General features: G+C 39.3%; 3 protein-coding genes across 8 annotated transcripts in view; 2 read left to right on the forward strand and 1 right to left on the reverse strand.

Moving 5' to 3' along the window:
• LOC102789791 (uncharacterized) overlaps positions 1-570 on the reverse strand; it is a 42,444-nt gene extending 41,874 nt beyond the window's left edge. For all 6 annotated transcript variants that reach the window (XM_087849165.1, XM_087849166.1, XM_087849164.1 and 3 more), the window contains exon 1: positions 442-570. In XM_087849165.1, the coding sequence (XP_087705291.1) occupies positions 442-480 (39 nt within the window). In that variant the 5' untranslated portion in view covers positions 481-570. The remainder of the gene's footprint in view (positions 1-441) is intronic.
• A 5,228-nt stretch (positions 571-5,798) lies between these two features.
• foxb2 (forkhead box B2) lies at positions 5,799-6,857 on the forward strand. The gene has a single exon (XM_006789718.3). It carries the CDS (start codon positions 5,816-5,818, stop codon positions 6,770-6,772), a length of 957 nt encoding a protein of 318 aa, XP_006789781.1. The 5' UTR covers positions 5,799-5,815; the 3' UTR covers positions 6,773-6,857.
• Positions 6,858-17,644: 10,787 nt separating this feature from the next.
• LOC118454099 (C2 calcium-dependent domain-containing protein 4C) lies at positions 17,645-18,898 on the forward strand. Its single transcript, XM_035907374.2, has one exon. The coding sequence runs from the start codon at positions 17,645-17,647 to the stop codon at positions 18,896-18,898; it is 1,254 nt and encodes a 417-aa protein (XP_035763267.2).
• Positions 18,899-20,698: the final 1,800 nt, after the last annotated feature.

Here is a 20,698-nt window from a genome sequence, read left to right on the forward strand (position 1 = left end):
TTGCATGAGGCTTTTTTGACAGTGTACAAAGAGATATTCAGCTCTGGATCAAATGCAAATTATGAGTCAGTATCTGCAGAGCAGCCAGATAGCAGGGAAGGACAGCCTCCGGCTAAACTTGTTGATGTCACACCTTCCCCTCATTAGAAATCTCCTCATTCAAATTCACACACTGGTGTTCCTGTAAACACAACGTGCTTATTGTATTGGACCAAACACGCCGTTCTTTTCCTTTTGTGCTGTCATACTGGCGATCTACAGGTGCTTTGGGGGGGTGGGCATGGGGGGCGGGAAGACCGAGGGGACGTGAGAGGCGTTTGCCGTGCGCTTTTCCAGCAACAGGAACGCAGCCTGTAGCACAGCAGTAGCAGCTTTCCCGTCATGGTCTCATTCATTATACCCGCAACCTGGTGTTAACGCCGCTGAAGGCTCTTAACTCACCCCGAGTCTGCTCTGGACCCTCCGCAAATACTCTTCCATGTCGGCCTGCGTCGCTACGGCGCTGTTGCAGATCTCTCCATAGACCAAGTTTCGGCAATAAGGCAGCTGATGTAGGCTTGTGTTTTTCTCCTCGCTTCCGAGTCCCCCGCTGCGCTCGCACTGCAGCACTCGCTGCTGCCGCGAGAGACGTCGGTCCTCCCCTTCTCAACGGGGCGAACCCACAACACCGAGCAGTGGGTGTGACGGTAGGAAGAGGAGATCCGACAGAGGCGCGCTCGGTGATTCAGCCGCGCACCCTGCGGTGGTAGGAGCCCCCCTCCCCGCCCTTCGTCCTTCTTCCCCGCTCAACCCCTCCTCCCCGTGCACATTAACACATCCCTATCCTATCCCATACAGCCTCAGATGAGACCATACTGAATTTAGTGAGTGATGAGTGCAGCCTAGCGCTCCAGCTTTACGTTACAGCACGCTGCTGGTTTGGCTCTATTCTTAATTTGAGGATATTCACACTTGTGGTGCACAGGGGAGGAAAAATGCCGCAATATGATAAAAACCACAGCCAAAGAGCACCGCAGTACCGTTCTGGTACGGGCGTGCTTTCACAGGAAGCACTTTAATTAACCTGAAAGATGTCCCTGTGAGTAACAGCCGTCTCTCCTACACACACACACACACACACACACACACACACACACACACACACACACAGGAAGTCAGCCAATCCTGAAACTTTAATATTTAAAAGAGGTCGTTTATCATTGGTTCATTGTGCAACTGGGTTTAACTCTTTAGCCCCCCCCCCCCCCCCCCCCCACCAACCCACCCCGCCCATTTAGTTGACTACACTCAGATTAATTATAAAGTAAAAGTAATAAAGGGTCACGTCAATTAACATCCTTGATACTTTTTTACTTATCGAGCTTTGGCTTCATTTGCCAGTTCGTGAAAAACAACTGAAAACTCATGCTATACTGTACCAATGCCAAATCTTGTTTGTGATAAAAGTAACGAAAATGGAATGATAACCAAATAAATCAGCATGGACTGTGGTTGTTTTCTTATAACAGGCCATTAAAGGACAAAAAGCAAACTGGCTGGTGTATCACTACATTAGAGACAATCCACCATATAATGCACAAATGTTTGTGTGTGTGTGTGTGTGTGTGTGTGTGTGTGTGTGTGTGTGTGTGTGTGTGTGCGTGTGTGTGTGTGTGAAAGAGAGAGAGTGTCTTTTTCACATGGCTTTTAGCTCAAATACCACATTTATTGGAATCCGTGGTTGTCTAACTGTATTAATGCAGCAGGCACTATGAGCACTACTGTGAGCATCTTGCTTCTCCATTTGTGGTGAAAGCAGTAATACTCTGCTCTAAATGCGAGCTCTGTTAGAGCACTGTCCCTGAAGAAAGCCAAGAGGGCTCTTACAATATTCAGACCAGATCTAATCAGTTCAAAATAAAAGTTATTGTTTCCTGAGAAACAAAAAGCAACCAAAGTGATAGATAGACAGTTTGTTAATGACCATCTATCTATCTATCTATCTATCTATCTATCTATCTATCTATCTATCTATCTATCTATCTATCTATCTATCTATCTATCTATCTATCTATCTATCTATCTATCTATCTATCTATCTATATATATATATATATATATCAAACAATATGGGAAGGGTTACTATCCTTCAAGGCTTTTCTACATGAAGTCATTCAAAATTAGTAAGACACTCTAACAAGGTGGATATGTAAAATACAATGAAGGGTAAGGTGCAAAAAGTCACCAAAAGCCTTAAATATCGAGTTTCCCCTGTTGCTATATTGTCAGTGGAAATAGATTTTCTTTATATATTTTTTTTACATTTACATATACATAACATTACTCCCTTCATTGTGAACAAGCTGTAATGGTAGATTTTGTGTGTTCCTGTGTCTGGGAATGTCCAAGGAATTACAGTAACTTTCACAATAACAGAGAAGCTGAGCAGGCACAGACTACACCTGAGCAGTATATTGTCACTGTCCTGCTCTAGCCTGTAACTACCATCTGTATTTGCAGGAACATTTTAGAATATTCCTTCAAAGAATGCCTAATGACTGCCAGAAATTCTTTTGCAGGTTTTCTATATCAACAGCAAAGAGGATACATTTGCATATGCTCATCATAACACAGGTTCATTCCAGGTTTATTCACTTGTTTATTTATGATGTGCAAAGTAATTAAATCCATCCTGAAAACACGGTGACCCCATGGAATCAAAACCAGTTTGCTGCTGCAATGTTTGGGCCCCTTCAGTGAAATGAATTTAAAGATTATGATTTTGTTTCGTTAAAATTGTCTCATTTTTCTACACTTTATATCTCAATTTCATAATAAGAGCGTCACAAACACTGAACACTGAAAAAAGCATTACTGCAAGTCCTGATTTGGATTTCTGCAACATTTCCAGTGTGACATTATGACAGACAGCGCCACTTGATGCTGGCTCAGACTCAAAAAGATGCTGGAAATTCGGTATTTAGTTTGTAGACTCTACAAAGTGAAAGCACGCATATGTTTGGGGAAAGTAAATGACCGATTACAAAGCTTTTAGACTAAAACGTTTGCTTTTAATTGCTGTGACAGTTTTTATACTGTCGCTGTGTGGTCGAAGTTTCACGACGAGATTTCGGGGAAGAATGCTGGTTCTTTGCACCTAATCAGTTTCTGTGAAACGGGAACTCAAGACAGTTTTACCTGAGGTGACTGAAAGACTCTTGAAGGCCAACAGGAAGGCAACAGGCGGACCATCCATCCTAGCTGTGATCCATTAAGGCTCCCCTGGCTCGCTCTTTTATGGGCAAATTGTAAGATCTGTCGTATTTTGCCACTAAATAATTCCCCATCACGCAAGTGAGCCTTACAGCGTCTGCACTACAGTCCTAAACCGGCTTAATTTTCCATTGAAAACAATAGGCCGCGCTAATTGATTTTAATGGCTCTCTCCGCGACGATGCGCCCCTTATGACTTGGAGAGAGGTCTTTAAGATTATTATTATTAGTATAATTGCCATTACCCCCACACTTTCCCTTTGCGAATGGGAGACAGAGAAAGAATATCTTTGCCCTTAAGCTGAACAAATAATTATTAGAGACTGGAAACAAACAGACGACCGTCATTCACACGCGCGCCCAGTTGCGCGCACGCACGAACACACACACGTCTCTCCACCTTAGAGAGGACCCCCTCCTGGCGACCCTCATTCCCTCCGCCACCCTCTTCGTGCAGCGTGCCGCTTGTAATTTATGCAAAATTAATTGATACATCTTTTATAATTGATGTGCTGTAAACTTAATGAGTAATTTATGTAATTAGTCAATTAAGGATAATTCCAGCATATGTTCCATATGCCCAGAAGGTGTGCTTTACAACTAGTTATTTGTCCAGGAGTTGGGTGCAAGCGAACGCTGCCGTAGACTACCTAATTAATTTTGTTATGCAGATCAGCTACGGTGTCTATTTAACGGCCCCCTTTGTGAAAACAGATTTAATATTGATCTTTCCCGGGCGTTTTAAGAGGATGCTTTTACCCGCCCTGGCCTCGGAGGGCCTCGGTGTTTCAAATCTCATTTTTCAGGCGCAGGGAAAACAGTTATTCGGAGAAAACAAAAAAACACAAGCGCAGCATCAACTGTCTTTTAAAATGTTCCCTCCTCGTCAAGCAAAGTGGCACTAAAAAGTCATTTTCTTTGCAATTACATAATGTCTTTAAAATATGCTCTCCGTTGACACGGTTGACCTTTTGAGTGGGCTTGAAGGACCGGGACATAACGGGAGTGATACACCGGCTAATTAATTGACACAGTTTTGAATATTCATACCTAATACAGCGAGCTTGCCCTTAATTACATTGTTGGACTTCTCTCTTAGGAGGCTAAATCACGGAAGGCTTAATTATTGTAATGTATTCGAGGGCCCACCGGGGCACCGCGGAAGACAGGAGCCGTCAAGGACCCAGTCATGACACCTGGCCAGAGGAGAAAAAACTACGAGGAGGGAGGGGGGCTTTTTGCGGTTCTCCGCTGAACAGAATTCAGAGCAGGGGATGAAGTTTGTTTACATCCTTGTAGGATTCACCAGAGAGTGTTTGAACAGACAGACAGCCGCCGGACTCCCCTCTCAGCAATTAATCAACAACAGCGCCTCTCTCTCTCTCTCTCTCTCTCAGTGTGTTTTTGTGTGTTTCTGTGCGAGCGAGCTGGTGTAATTGAGAGCAGAAGAGAAGCGCACTGATGATTGTGCGCAAAGGAAGACATGATTTATTGTTGGCAAAGTCTGAAAGTGCAATCGAGCAAATTTAACAAAGATGCTGTATTTATATATTCTATTCTTTACTATTTGTTTCCTTGACTCGAATGGGGGAGATTTCAACGCAAATCCACGCTCTTCGTCACAGTTCTTTCACCGCAGACACACAGATGACAAGGCAGTCTTTATATGTGAAGCAACTGAACACTTTAATACTATAACATTACATGACTTCTGGTGCTGTTTAAAAAATTGCAGGAGAGGTCAAAGGTCAAGTTTAGAGAAAATGCCACAAAACCTTTGGTGATTTTGTTGTCTTGCTCCAAGACATTTCAGGAGATTCGCCACTTTAAACGAAGATTAGATGTTAAAATCGGTCCAAAAGTGTCAATTTTGTCCTCGTGTACTTTACGTGGGAGTCTTTGATTGGTAAACAGCAAATTAGACGCAAAGGCATGTGCTGAACGCACATCCTCTCATGTTTATTTCCCCCACCGCCCCCTACACACACACACACACACACACACACACAGCCCTCTGCTCTCTCATGACGTGTCCCCTGAGTGTCTGGATAATAGATAATAGAGCTGGCGACCTGCGGGGGTCTTACAAAAACGGCGCTCATTGAGTGTGAGCGTCGCACAAGAGGAGAGGAGCCACATCACACACAGACAGCAAAGCAAACCGGCCTCTCATATCATCATTCAGCCGCCGCGGAAACAAGAGCAACTCGGAGGACTTCTCAACTTTTACGCACGGAAATTTGACATTTACGCACGACTTCAAAAGCATAATTTGACGAAGACACGGACAAAAACAACTTATTTTCGGACGCGAGAGACTCTCGAGGATCTTACCTGAGCGGCGGGCCTTTGGGTTTCACTATTAATCGATAAAGCAGGTAATATAATCTGATGGCTCAGAGCTTTGGAGCAGATCAGTCAGATGGAGACTGATATGAAGACTGGCAAGTGAACTCGTAAAACAAAAACAAAACAAAAAAAAGTTAAAAAAAACAAAAAAAAAAACCAACTTTAAAAGCATTTTTATTCAAGAATTTAAACTTCAAGAAAAGAGTAACCAGTTATGCCTCGTCCAGGGAAAAACTCTTACAGCGACCAGAAGCCTCCGTACTCCTACATATCACTCACAGCGATGGCTATTCAGAACTCAGCTGAAAAGATGCTGCCTCTGAGTGACATTTATAAGTTCATCATGGATCGCTTTCCATATTATCGAGAGAATACCCAGAGATGGCAGAATTCCCTGCGACACAACCTCTCATTTAACGACTGCTTCATCAAGATACCCCGTCGGCCTGATCAGCCGGGGAAAGGCAGCTTCTGGGCTCTTCATCCGGACTGCGGTGACATGTTTGAGAACGGCAGCTTCCTGAGGAGACGGAAGCGCTTCAAGGTGCTGCGTGCCGAGCATATGACCTGCAAGAGTTCCCCCATGATGCACTATTTCCACCATCACCACCATCACCCTGGCAGCAAGTTGGGCACTGCATCCAGCCACCACGACCACTCAGCCGCCCCTCCAAACGTGGGTCGCCTTCCTCACTTTCAGGGTTACGGGGGCATAACTTGCGCACAGCCCGGTGGGTTTAAACACCCATTTGCCATAGAGAACATTATAGGAAGGGACTACAAGGGTGTGATGGCCAGTGGGCTTCCCCTTACCTCGGTTATGCACCATCTGGGTTACCCGGTGCCCCCTCAGCTCAGCAGCATGGTCAATTCTATGTGGCCGCACGTCGGCATGCTATCAGAGTCTATGGGTGGCGTATCCGTGCCAGCATCATCCGAGTACGCACCATTCAGCGTGTCAGCCAAGGGCCTGTACCACAACGCCAACGGGCAAACCCTGCCAGCCGTTCCAGTGCCAATAAAACCCACCCCGTCCCTGGGCCCCGTGCCGGGTTTGACGGGTCTGCAGTCCGGCCCGGCCCAGATCTGCTCACCGTCCTCACTGATGGAGAAAAGCGATCTGCTAGAGGGAAAAGGGAACCCTCTACACCCGGCCCTCCTGCTGTCCTAACCGGGTAAATTGCAGGCTATTTTTGAAAGAAAAGAAAAAAAAAATAAAGCGAGAAAGACATTGAGATTACCCGAAATAAGACTTATCAGAGACGACAAATAGATTACGTGCAGCTGTAAGAACGTTGTAAAATTAAGTTTAACATTGTGCTGTGTAATGGATTTTTCATTAGACTCATGTTGATTGAAATCATGATTTATTTGCACAATTTGTGAGGGCATTTACCACATACTGTAATGTGGCACTGATAAATACAATCAGACTGGTAGAGATGCTAATCCCAAAGAAAGCTTTGATTTAGGAGACAAACAGTCCGAAATGATTTCAAATGCAAATCAACTGCTCTGTTTTTTGATTTTTGCTGTTATTCTACTTATTTTACTTCAATCATTGGCAGGCCTACCGGCTAAAGACAAGTAGACCTTCGTAATTTTTAATTAGGCCTGTTGCACTTTTTTGTGTATTCTCTAGCAGTGCATTAAAATGTTATGCTTGTATTATAACACTATTTATCTGAAGATATTTATAAAGAACTTAAAACCAAATCCTTCGTGTTGTAGTTATTTAAATAACTGTTTACATTTGCACATCCTTTCAGGGACGACTGTGTTTGAAAAGCTGAGGAAAAAAATAAATTCCAATAGACTCGGGCATTCTTTTACATCAGTGGAAACAGACATTCAGGTCCCGACTTTTATCTATCAATTCCTCAGATGTGTAAATAAAGAAATACATCTCTACCCTTATTAAATATTTTGATACTCTACAACAAGAAGTAATAACAAAAAGATCACTTCACATGCCACCTGTGGTTCTGTTTAATGCATAATAAATGATCAGAATAATAAATTTTTATTCCAGCTGTTTTTCTTTAAAAACATTATTTTCAATTATTGATTACAACTGATTACAGAAATAATATTACATATATATTTGGCTCTAACTATGAGATATGGAGTACGAACTGTGAGAGTTAATATTTTTCACTGAACCAACATACGATGACATAAAAGTCATTTTTTACTTTTCTTCACTCTGGAGTCATCCAAGGAAGATCTAAACCCTCTTTGAACATCCAGTTCAAAAACAGAGCTGAATATCATATTACATGGTGTAACTGTTATATTTCAAGAGGATCATTTTAAGAATACTTATTATTCTATTTAAGAACAAAGATAGCAAAAAAAAAAAATCTTGCTATCACCTTCCATAATTCATACTTAAGTACACGCAATTGTCCACATTTGAGCATTATGACACAAATCACATCTGGCATGTGTACATGTGCTGATGCATGCTGTGTTCAAGTGTGTGTATGATCTTCCAAAAGATAGCAGCTCATATCCAGAGATGGATATGAGCTGCCAACATTTTGGACAGCAGCTCCACAACTTCAAAAGCAGGATCAAGTTTGCTCTTTTGTTTGCTCTGTTTAAGTGAAGCTTTGAAGCTTCTCCTCAACGGCAGCACAAAGCCCCAGGTTCAGCCCACTAAAAATGACTTATATTTAACCTCCTATCCCCTGTTTAGCATCCCAAAGGCTCTCACAGCCGACACTATTGTCACACCAGCCTCTGAACAAATAATTGAGATGCACCAGTGGAGGAGAGGCGTGGGAGTAAAAAATTAAAACCTATTCGGGTGTCATTGCTAACGAGCAGAATCTCCCTAATAGTGATGACCCTTATCTTTTCCTTTCTCATTCAATCCTTTTTATTTATTGTTATTTTATCACCATCATTTTGTTGTGCCTGACTTTTATTTATTTTATTTTATTTCTCTTTAGTTTTTTCTACCATGCCACCTCCTCTTTACTTTCTGTTCCATCTACACACACATACACACTTTCTCTGCAGGGTGTCTGTAATTTCTAGTTAAAGGGAACTGAGATTTCTACAGCACACCCAAACTGTCTGTGTGAAAAGTGTGCCTGTGCCTGTAGGTGTGTGTGTGTATGTGTGTGTGTGTGTGTGTGTGTGGGGGTGTGTGTGTGTATGTGTGTTGCTTTAATTCCCTGATCAGCAGGCCTCAATGTCTTTAATAGTCCTCACTGCATTAGTGCATAATTAAATGCCACTAATTAAGACACAATAAGAGGAGTAATAATGCAGCCATTACTACCCTCCATGATCCTCTGTCTTCACAACACCGGAGTTGGATGCCTCTGGAATCATAATATCACATGAGCTCCCCTAATGTGCACATGTGTTTATGTGCAGGGGTAATAGGTGGTATTTTTGCTGTTCGGTCTTATAAGAGTAGGAACTGTGCTGGTTGTGTCAAAGCATTTAAAAGAATATGTTAAATGATTTTCAGCGTCAAGAGCAGGTAGTAAAATAGAGAAACAAAATGCTTTGGATGTCAGCTGATTATGTATACCGGTTATAATTTAGATTATAAACAAAAATCTGTTTTGGCTGTGTGTTTTTGTTTTATATGGTAATAAAAAACATATTTTTGATAGACTTTCTTAGTTTTCTCAAAAGAAGCAAGTGCACTGCAAATTTCTCTCCACTCTGCTGTGATGGTTTAGCAGATATAAATTTGAACCTGATGCTTAATGTCAATAAACTGCAGAGTAATTTCATTAAATAAATTTTAAAATTTAATATGGTTTACCTCTTTCTCCAAAATTAAAATGTAATAACCACTGAGTCTCCTGTTTCCCGAGAGCAATAAAGAAATTTGTCTGCTGTGTGCAAATCCACTTACTTCATTTGGAAAAACATAAACTAATTATAAAAGCATAGAAAAATTGTAATTAACGACTCTTCTGCAAATAAACTACATATGGAAGAGCTGAAACCTGGAGCTTTTTTCTCTTTAGACACTTAAATCAGCACAGGTGCACGCTCCAGTGTAACACAGCCATTCCCAAAAGCTGAGGCATAAATAAAAGGCATAAAAGGCAATTAAAGAAGGAAAACAACTTATAAATATGTCTTAAAACACTGATCACTTACGACAAAGACCATATCCGTACCCTGTATATTTTTATTATTTTTTTGGAATTTGATTTAATTTGAACAACACAGTACGACGCTACATGAATTAATTTTAGCACTGATAAAAACATACCTGGAATTAATATGGGCCAACTCTTAACTCGGGACAAATGGTTTGACGTGTGAAATGTGAGCGTAAAAGAATAAAATGAGTCCTGTGAATGAATAAAACATTTAGGTCAGAGGTGGTTCACAGTCAACCCTCTGAAACATAACGTTGCGATCTTGAATAGAAGATGATGCATTAGTGGTAATTACCCGCACTTGATAGGGGCCAGGGTGACAAATTCTACATGCATTTTTCTTAATGATCAGTGAGGACAGGCCATCATGATGAGCAGCTTAATTCATCTGATCTGATGTGCTATTTCTTACTCATGCACACTGGCACGCGCGCAAACCTTAAATATTATTCTTTGTTCCAGACAGCAGTCTTTTATTCAATATATCAGAACATCAGATGATTTAGAAATTTGCTCCAATTTCTTTAAACCTATAATTGCCATACAAGGATTCATTGTTCATCCACAGCTTGACTGACCATTAAAAACATCAGCAGAGCCATTCTAACTATAGATGGAAGTATGAAAATACATTACAGCAAACTCCTTGTTAAAAAGGTATTTTTAATCACAGAGAGAGGAAATCACATAAATGTCATGAAGATGTTATTATTAAATGTTAAAATTCATTGATTTGTTTCAGAGTTTGCAGAAATGGGCTTCAACGATGGGGACAAAATTGTCTCAAGCCTGCTACGGTTTCTTCTTTCTTTCAAAGGTCTTTTTATTAGACAAAGGTTCCAATACAATGTATACAATAACACAAAATGCTTCAGAATATTCCAAAATTTCAATCTTGTTCCCACTCTAACCCTTAAAACAACAAATAATTGGCAGCCTGCTGCCCAACTAAACCAAAAAACAAACCAAAAAACAAACAGAAAAAAACAAACAAAAGCAAAAAACAACAAACACACTCATAAAAGAAAAGAAAAAAACAAGAGGGGAGGGTTCCTTGGACTACTCAGTAACAGTAGTTATGGGCCTTTCAAAGAAGTCCAGAAAGGGGGACCTGCTACGTTTTCTTACTACATTTTTACCTGATGGTAAATGGAAACAAGAAAGAAAGAAAGAAAGAAAGAAAGAAAGAAAGAAAGAAAGAAAGAAAGAAAGAAAGAAAGGCTATGAGAGATGTACACTGAACTTGTCAGTGGTAATATTATGACTTCTGATGCAATCTGAAGAGAGCTGTATCTGAAAACGAATCAGCTGCTCCTGGCATTCCCTAAAACCCGACTGAAAACCATTGGCAACCGAGCCTTTCCAGCTATCGTTCCCAAACTGTGGAATGATCTCTCTGCCCATGTTAGGATGGCCTCCTCATTGCCTCTTTTTTAAGACATGCTGGTAAACTCATCTTTATTCTTTGGCTTTTAACTCAAAGTGAGGTTTGTGTGTTCTTACTTTCTATTTATTATTAATACTGTTGTTGTTGCTGATTTGTTGTGTGGTGTTTTGTGCCTTCTATAACACTTTGTCCAATTTGTGTTTTTTTTAAAGTGCTTTGTAAATAAATTGGTAATTGGTAATGGTAAAATATATGGATTACATATATTCTGTATATGTCACTGAAAGACAGGGGTACAACAATGGGAATGTACAAGGAGTATGTGTCTTTGGAGGCATTTATTGCACTACTAACATACGCATACAGATCAATCTGGCTGCACAGAGCACTCACACACACACACACACTTGCAATCTTCACAAGAAAGACTACAAAGTGAAGTTTTAACACTTCCATTACAGAAAAGATTAAATACTGTTACAAAAGAGAAGGAAAAGACTTTCACCTGAAACAAACTCATTGTGTGGCATCTCATCGTATCTCTTATTTCCTCCCCGAAACTGATTTCTGATTTATGTTGTGAGAGTGAACACATAGGCTTTGTCACAGGAGAGAAGATTATCAAATATCATGATCACCAAGGTTAAACTGGTCGTCATACCAGCTTATCCAATTCAGGGTCGGGAGGGAGGCTGGAGCATATTCCAACTGCTGAAGGGTGAGACATGTTCATCAGCATATAGACACTGGGAAACATACCAGTGATAAGAAAAATGAGATTTCCACACAGAGTAATACATTTGTAAACACATCATACCGTTTATTAAAATATATTCAAATTAAATATACTGAAGTAAAGTAAATTGCAAAGGAGTTCATTATGAGTGACTAAATGAAGTTATTAATTTCATAATTACATTGAAGCTGCTAAACTTGTCTTTTGCATTAACAAATATAAAATTTGGATTCATAAAAAAGTAGATCTGATCTGTCAGCATCTAACAACCCAGAGAGCTCTTCTTAAAGCACGAGAAATTATGTCAGGTGTAATTGATGATGCTTAATTTGATTCAGTCTTAATTGATTGATTCATAATTCTTGTAATTAACTGTGAGTAAACTGTGAGTGAATCAATAGGGGCCATGAATAAAACCATAATTAAATCTTTATAATTTTCTATTTAAGAAATTTTATTTTATTTTATTTTTTAATGTCACTTTCTCTTGTATGACAACAAGATTATATAATTTACTATTAAGCTTTTTATGTATTACTTTAAAAGAATGAGCAAACGATCTGTTCTCTGAAGTAGTTTTTTTGTTAAGTTTACTACATTGACTGTACTGTATAGTTGTGGTCCGTGTGATAACTCAGTATAACAGTGTATGTGATTCACTGCAATCAGGCAGCTGGCATACGGATTTTTTCTGCTCTTATCTTAATCAAACGATCGGCTTGCCATATTCATTGCTGTGGTGTTTAATAGGGGGACAAGGGGACAGTCATCTGGCACGTGTCGACAGGAGTCAGCGTGAACCAATGAAAAGACCATCTGAGGGGAATTAGCATACTGGCATCAGGCCTGGAGACAGAGAGAAGCTGTCAGGGGAAAAGTCCTAACGACAGGTCACTCCGGACCGCTGCACATTACTATAACTCTTGTCCTTTCTCTGTAATGTATTGCATTCCCTCTCCATCGTCACTACTCTGCACCAGAGTCCTCCATCATTCTTCTTTGTCACCCTATTATGTTGGGTGTGATGTACCCAAAGAGTATCTTTGGGTTTTTTTCTTTTATCAAAAACAGTTTCTACGTCATCCCCCAGCCATATCTCCATCATTCAGCCTCTACAACCCACCACTCCTCTTTCTCCTTAATAATTACCCGATGATTCACTGATCCAGGGTCAAATTTAATCCACCGCCGTGGTTGAAGTGTATTGTCTCTGCTTTGTCGTCAGAGCAAGGTCATCTGATGCAGCTCATATCATCATCATCAATCTGCCAACTTTCTTTATTGGCCCAAATTATTACAGCTTATTAGCCATTATTACCCTTAATTATCAATTCAAAATAGGTCAGTGGTTCACCTTCTCTGGCCTGCTTCCCATTGTTTCTCCTCTCTGACTTCCCCGCTTCTTCACTTTCTCTAAAGAGTTTGGACAAAGAAGTTCTGTGGCCAAAAAAACTTCAGCAGTTTGTCAGAGGTTAAGTGCTTTGTAAGAAAATGAGTGCTCGTATGGGCCCATTTGAATCGTCAGTAATAGAGATTAAAGTGAAATGGAAATGAACAAGTGTGTCATCAGCTCTCTCCCTGCTGAGTTTGTGCTTGAAATTTTCAATCTCATTACACAATGTCAAAACATGAGGACTGGCAGTGTTTTAGTGAAAACCCTATAACAAAGGTTTGAATTAATAAAACTGCCAGGACTCGATTATTAGTTTATTGGTGGAAGAATAAGCAAAGATGTAATTTGATGAGTTCCTTTAAAATTTAAAGAAATAAAATATGATACAAATATTACAGATTTTGCCTTTTTTGTGTTGTGACTAATGTCATATGTCTTTTCTGTATGTCCCCAAACAATTTATTTTTGTATTTTGTATATGTATCGATTAATACATCCATTTAATTACAAAAGTGTAATTGAAAAAAAACTTTCTTTGTTTCACTTCATATTGGAAAGTTCTCCTCTTTGTAACACATGTTATTCATTGTTAGGTACACAGCTTTACAATATAAGGCAAAATTACTGAATCATTACAACTCAGTTCAGCTGCAAAGACATTAAATTGATTTATTCTTTAAAAAAAATGGAAAAAGACTTGCTTTGAAGAACTGGTAGAACAAACATGTCTGATTGATCTTTGATCACCAGGCACCAGAAGTCTTTTCTGCCGCATTGAGCAACTGAACTGAATCAGCAAGACTATAACCATTTTTCTTACTGAGCATGTTCCAAAGAATCAGCTTCCATGAAACACAGTCGAAGTTTCTATTGCTCCTTTCTTGTGAAGAAGGAAGGCAACAAAGGTCACTTTTAGCCCTGGGCAGGTGGTTAGCAGGGTTAAGTTACAGCCTCCAGAAGGGGAAGAAATACACTGCATCAATAATAACAATAATGATGATGATGCGCAAGAACACAGAATGATTTTTAATAAATTGGCTCTTTTCTTTTTATCCATTTTTAGGCTGGTTTGTAAAACAGATGATAAGAACCTGCTGGTTTGTCCCTACAGCAGTCATTATCAACCAACAGCCACTAGTCACTTAGCTATTCTGTAGCTATAATAAAAGGAATAAAACTGTTTTTTTTTTCATGATGTATTGAACTATATGTGGAATGCTTTTAGACAACATTAAAGTGTAGCTTTCTTGTGTAGCATAAAGTGAATTTTAAAGTGATTGCAAATAACTTTAATGAGAGGTTGTTGAATAAAAGAGTAATTCACTTAGCTGATATTTATTTGTTACATTTTTTTCTTTATTTGAAAGTCTGGTAACACACTTAAGCATGGATGGACAAACAAGAGACATCGTGGTGGCTGAGACCATTAAAGTCTGCAAATCACAAAAATGAAAGGTGCATGTAGGATAAGACCTTTAAAGCATTATGGTTGATTAGTTAACATAATATTCCACACACTGAATTAACAAAATGAAGCCTACAAAATATAAATGATTGAATTATCATTTTAAAAATGTTAGGCTCCAGAACAAAAAAGGTTTTTACACTAATGCACTCAACAGCGATGGTGCATTTGGCAACAATGTGCCGTTCTCTCGTTAACGTTAATTGGAGCTGTGGCAGCAGTTAAAGGCAAGGTCCTCCTCTGACTCCTAATCATTTAACTCTCCATTACAGAGAGCAGTCTGGGTTTTTATTGCTGTAATAAAGTTGATCTTCACTACCACAAAAAGCCTCCTGACCCCTGGGTGACGTGGAGACCCCAGACTCACTGTATTCATCATCTTGATATTGAATTGAACTGAATCTTTATTTTGAACATCTTTGTCACAGGCTCTGTTTATAGAGGCAGGCACACAGGGTCGGACAATGTTTGTTACTGTAATCTTTACCCAGAACAATAATATACAATCATTTTAATTAAGTAATTAAGGTGTATCTATGTTTTGCGTATGTGCTTGTCTATATGGACAAATCTGACTACCATTTAGTTTTCCAGTTGTTTTATAGATGTTATAATAATAATGAGGCTATACAAAAATATTAACTATAAGTCATGCATTTACCAAAGAGAGGTTTGAGGTACAAAAAATATATTTAATCCATGTATGCCCTCTTGTGGTCAGATAATTAACTGCACAAAAGCCTGTATGTTCATATATATTTTTAATTATTATTATTTTTTATTAAATAGGATCGATGTAGTTTAACAAAGTTCCAGTGGTGACATGAAAGTGAATTGCTACTTAAAGCTGTAGCTAATTTCCAGGTCTTACATTCACAATACAATTTTTTTTTCAATTGTATAAAATCACAAAACCCTACAGATAGAAAACTACAATAAGTGCACATTAACTAGGAAAAAGATAAAGAAATATAATATTAAGGGAAAATTAATTAAGATATGGCTCCTAAAATTTTCAAACTTAAATTTATTTATGGGGCACATTAAAAAGAAAAATACACATTAAAAAAGTACAAAAGGTGGACTGGAAAACAAACAAACAAACAACAAAGGTTATAGATTAAAATAATAATAATAATAATACATTTTAGTGGGTGCTAAACAGACAGTCATGGCCTAAAAGGTGAAAAAATGCAACAACAAAAAAAAAGAAAAGAAAAAAAGGATGTATGCACAATTATGAAATTTGCATAATTGAGCTCTTAGTTGCTTTTACTGTGAAAGATTTAATACCTGTAATTAATCTGAGTTTAGTTGGAGGTTTGTCCCATAGATGAGTAGACTTTATGGAGAATGCTGCTGATTGTTCAAATTTAGATCTCCAATGTGCTATTTTAGAGTTGAAACTCACCACGTTCCTCATGACTCGTGTTACTGTCTTGTCTCCAGGCAGAATTACGAGCCAGGAAACAATATAATCTAGATTAATGCTTGGTAATGGAAATCTGGTGCTTGTTATCTGGAACGGGAGAAAAATTAAATTACAATCTTGATGTTAACCATCGGGCAGAAAGTGACAAAAGCACATGGACAAGACAAAGTGTGTTAGTCAATGGAAATCTGGTTTTTGGTTTTATTGTGTAAGAATGTGATACTAAAAATGTAGGAAGCAGGTCATTTAAATCCTGGAAATGTCTGAATAGAATCAAATGAGGAATGAATTCATCTTGAGCTGATTTGGCATGTAGCATTAAAATTAAGATCGGAACACAATGGTGTCATCATCCATATTTAAATAGTTAAGTTTCACCTTCATGACAACACATAGAGACTGAAGCCTGTTTAGACTTTAGGTCAGTTGTGTGTCTGCATTACCAGCTGTTTAAAGGTCAGAGGACCTTTGAGGTGGTGGCTCCTGTCTTTGAACTGCTTTGAACAAGAGGTCAGCTCTCTGTGAAAAGTCGATTATGCTTACGTCATTATGATCAAAATAGCATGTTTCAGTGATCAATCATGTGTTTTAATCACATGAACATCATTCTCTTCAGCACTTTACTACTGATACATTATGTTTTGGGACATCTTTTAATAAATATTCCGAGTGCTCAAGATGTCTTACATGTAAATGCAGTTATTGGATGTATTTAATGTCATCCATTTGAGGCAGAGGCGTGGTCTCAGCAGGTTTGGATTTTTTTTTTTTTTGGAAAATCACAAAAAGACTTCCAAGCTGACCTTTACGAAACTTAATCCACAAGTGGACAAGTGGAGCACGAGCAAATTAAGAATCCATTAAAATTTGTAGCAAATCTGGATCGATTTAAAACCACAAAGACAGGGAAGGAGCATTTTCTGTATATTTTAAATTTGCACTTTACATGTTTGTTTGTAGGTTCATGTGTAGTTTAGAGCAGGGTGTGTCTTTGTTGACTGTAACCATTCTTCTTTTATTGTTTAAAACATGGACATTAGAGTAATGATGTAATTTGTCTCAACTCGATGCAAAGCTGACATCACACCATTCCAGCACAACTAAACACATCGTTCTGATTTGCAACCCACCCAGAAACACTCATCACTCTGTGTTTGTTACGTGTACTCTTGTGTATGTCTGCTTAGGAAATGTTGCTTAATCCAGGCGGAGGCGTCAGATCAGTCAGACAGAGCCTCACCCTTACCTTTAAAACCTCACTGACACATGTGTCACACACACAGGCAGGTCTCTCTCTGGAGAAAGACACATCACAACCCCAAAGGTAAGAAGAAAAAAATCATTTCACCATTTGGCAAAACTGTTTTATTTCTGAAAAGTGTGCTATTCTGTTCCAAGATTTCTATATTTGATTAAATAATACTTTACTCTTGTCACCAAAGGTGGGGAAAGGGAACTACATTCAAATCCTTAAATCAACATTAAACAGCCATGTGGGTTCTTGAGAAGATCAGGGAGAGCATGGAGAGCCTTCCTCAGGAGTTGAGTCATTACATTGGAAAGAATGAGGAGGATACATTTTTCCCTTCAAAGGCTAGCCTCTCAAGGAATCTGCACAACAATGTCCTAACCCCAGACATGATCCCAGAGTTCTGTCTGCCTCCACGGCTTTGCAGGCAAAGCCCATTGCTAGAAGCTGAGGAAAAGCCACTGTTTGTATTCGGTCAGAACCAGATTCCTAAGAGTAGGCAGATTTCAGACACGCCTCATGTAAAGACAAAGGATGTGAAGACAAAAAATGGTGACACATCAGTGGCTTGGAAAGCTACAAAGAAGCCTTTGCCATTCTCTGCAGAGAGCTACGGCCTGGGTGGAATTTATGAGAGCCCCAACACTCGGAGGAAAGAGTCTTTGTTCCACTCAAAACGCCCTGTTTACCTGCTTGATAGAAATATGCCTAATGCAGCACCAAGGCTGGCAAAAGAGATGAATCTTCCCAAGAAAACTTTATCTGGATTTCTTCCGGTATTTTTATGCAAGAGTATGTCTGAGACAGAAAGCGAGACACCTTCTTCCAGTGACTCTTCTCCCCTCAGTTCACCTTATTGTGTCAAATCCTCCCTTTATGTCTCATCAAGCAGTGGCCGCCTTAAAGGTACAGTATCTTGCCCTTCATTAATTGACAGTAAGGCGGGCAGGAGGAAGTGGAAGAGAGGGGATTTAACAGCCTCACTCAGCAGCCCATTAAGCTTGGAGGAAAACTCAGCCAACCTAACTCCACCAGCCCTCCTCCCGATGGATGCTCTGCAGTGCCAGGAAAGACTTCAGCGGGTGCATGTCCTCCCATTGCAGGGCCATGGCAGAGTGCGCCTTTCCGCTGAGCACACCAAATTCTCCGGCAGGACGTCGTCATCCTTATCCACAGTCCGAGTGCGTGTGGTGTCTGTGGAAGACCTGTGGAGTGATACTGACCGACAGACACTGAACTGTGCAGTGAGTCTGTGTCTGACTCCCGGGAAGCTGCAACAGCAGGAGAGTGCCACCATCCGGAACTGCCGGAGCCCAGTTTTCAATGAAGATTTCTACTTCACAGAGCTGAGTCAGAAAGATCTAATGGAAATGCAGCTTAGGTTGAAAGTAGTGCATAAAGCTGCAGCTGGAACTCTGAGAAGGGGGAAAGTGATGGGAGTGATAACCAAACCTCTGTCCCAGCTGCTTATTTTAAATAAACAGGCAGAAAAATAGTTTTTTGCATCACTTAGCCAGCATGAAAACTGCATGTGTTGTATATTACATGTGATAAAATTATGATGTCCTAAAACTATTAAAATGTTGATCTCCTCCATACCTGCTTCATGCCCTGGTGGACGGGGCTGTGGCTCCCCACACCTTCTAGCAGATCATTACATGAAGGAACCTTTTAAAAACAAGCGCGTTCATGCTCACAGGTGTACACACGGGTGCTCACACACACAAACGACACCCTTTTTGGCTCCTGCCTCAAAGCACACTGTGCGCTGTCGATCCAACGTGCAGCACAATAATGTTTAATATTTAGTATTTACTGTTATATTCCCATAGATCATCATGATGTTGTTTATTCTATTGCTCTTGTTTTCTTCTGCTTGTTTTCTTTTTTCATTCTCAACAGGTGAAATTAAAAAACAAAAACAAAAACAAAAAAACCCCCAATAACAATAACATGTAATATTTAGTATCTACTGTTATCTACTGTTAGCTAGTTTATTGTGATGGTGTTGTTTTTATTATGTTACTCTTTGTTGTTTGTTTTCTCTTCTGGTTTTTTATCTCCATACAGGTGATCCAGGTGTTTTGTTTGTTTTTGTTTTTTTTCTTCCCCCTTTCTCACCATCTCTTCTCACATCTATTTTTCTTTCTCTCCCTCTCTTTCTTTCATTCTTTCTCCCTGTCCTATCCCCCAGTCATGTCTGTCCCGTCTTTAAAAAACAAAAATAAAATAAATACATAATTATAATAAAGGTCATTCAAATGGACCAATATGGCAAGGCCATGATGATCCACTTGGTAAAGTAAATCCACTTGGCATCTTTCTTGGCCTTCAGACAACAATTCTGATGGCTAAAGATCCAAATGGGACAGGCAAAAAAAACCAAAAAAAAACAACTATTAAAATGTGTAAAAAGGAAAATGTTGAAAAGGGAGGCAACCAGTGAGCAAATATGTTAGTTAGCAATGAGCTCTTGAGCATAGTAAGGCATTTAGCTGTTAAAGAAGCAGATATTTCTCTCAGCAGAGTTTTAAGTTTAGAGCACACATACTTTCATCAGATGGTCACGATATGTGCCTGCACTGAATGTTAATGTTGCTGTTTAAGATATACAACTAGGCAGCTGTTTTGTAATGTTCAACATAAAACTGTCAGCTCTTCTGTTTCTCTGCTGAACCATATCCAAATATGCTCTCTTCTGTTTATCGCTGTCATGCTACTCTATTGTACGGCCCTGTTATGCCATTTATATTAAACACTGTACTGAGTGATGAAGTCTGAACTGTAGAGGTTTGTAAATATGACTTGTGCCCAGAACTTTGAACTCAGCAGTTAGAAATCTTAGAGGATACAAATCAGACCACATAAAACAGTCTCAGTCCCAGTCTTCCTCATACTAATGTTTCTTCTGCTGACACAATTAAATTACCTGAATAAATCAGTTAAGTGGTTAAATTTGATTCCAAAAGTTATTTCTTTTATTCATTTATTACAATTTCACATTCGTAAGGCCAAAAAAATATGACTCTTGACCTTAAAAAAACAACTTAGAAACGTGGAAACTTAACTTAAAAAGTCAGATTTACTTCTATAATCTTACGAGCGTGAATGATACAAAATATAAAACTTAAGGAACTAGGAAAGTCTGGCTACAAGGAAACACATAACAAGAGAGCACACAGCAAGATGGGAAAGTATGGTGACAATATGACAAAAAATGAGGAAAATGTAGATATTAAATAATGAGGTAACGAGACACAGCGGAGACACATGGGGAACAGAGCCAAACAGAAACG

This window comes from Neolamprologus brichardi, chromosome 12, assembly GCF_056152115.1.
Source record: "Neolamprologus brichardi isolate AB-2024 chromosome 12, ASM5615211v1, whole genome shotgun sequence".
NCBI classification, from domain to species: Eukaryota; Metazoa; Chordata; class Actinopteri; order Cichliformes; family Cichlidae; genus Neolamprologus; species Neolamprologus brichardi.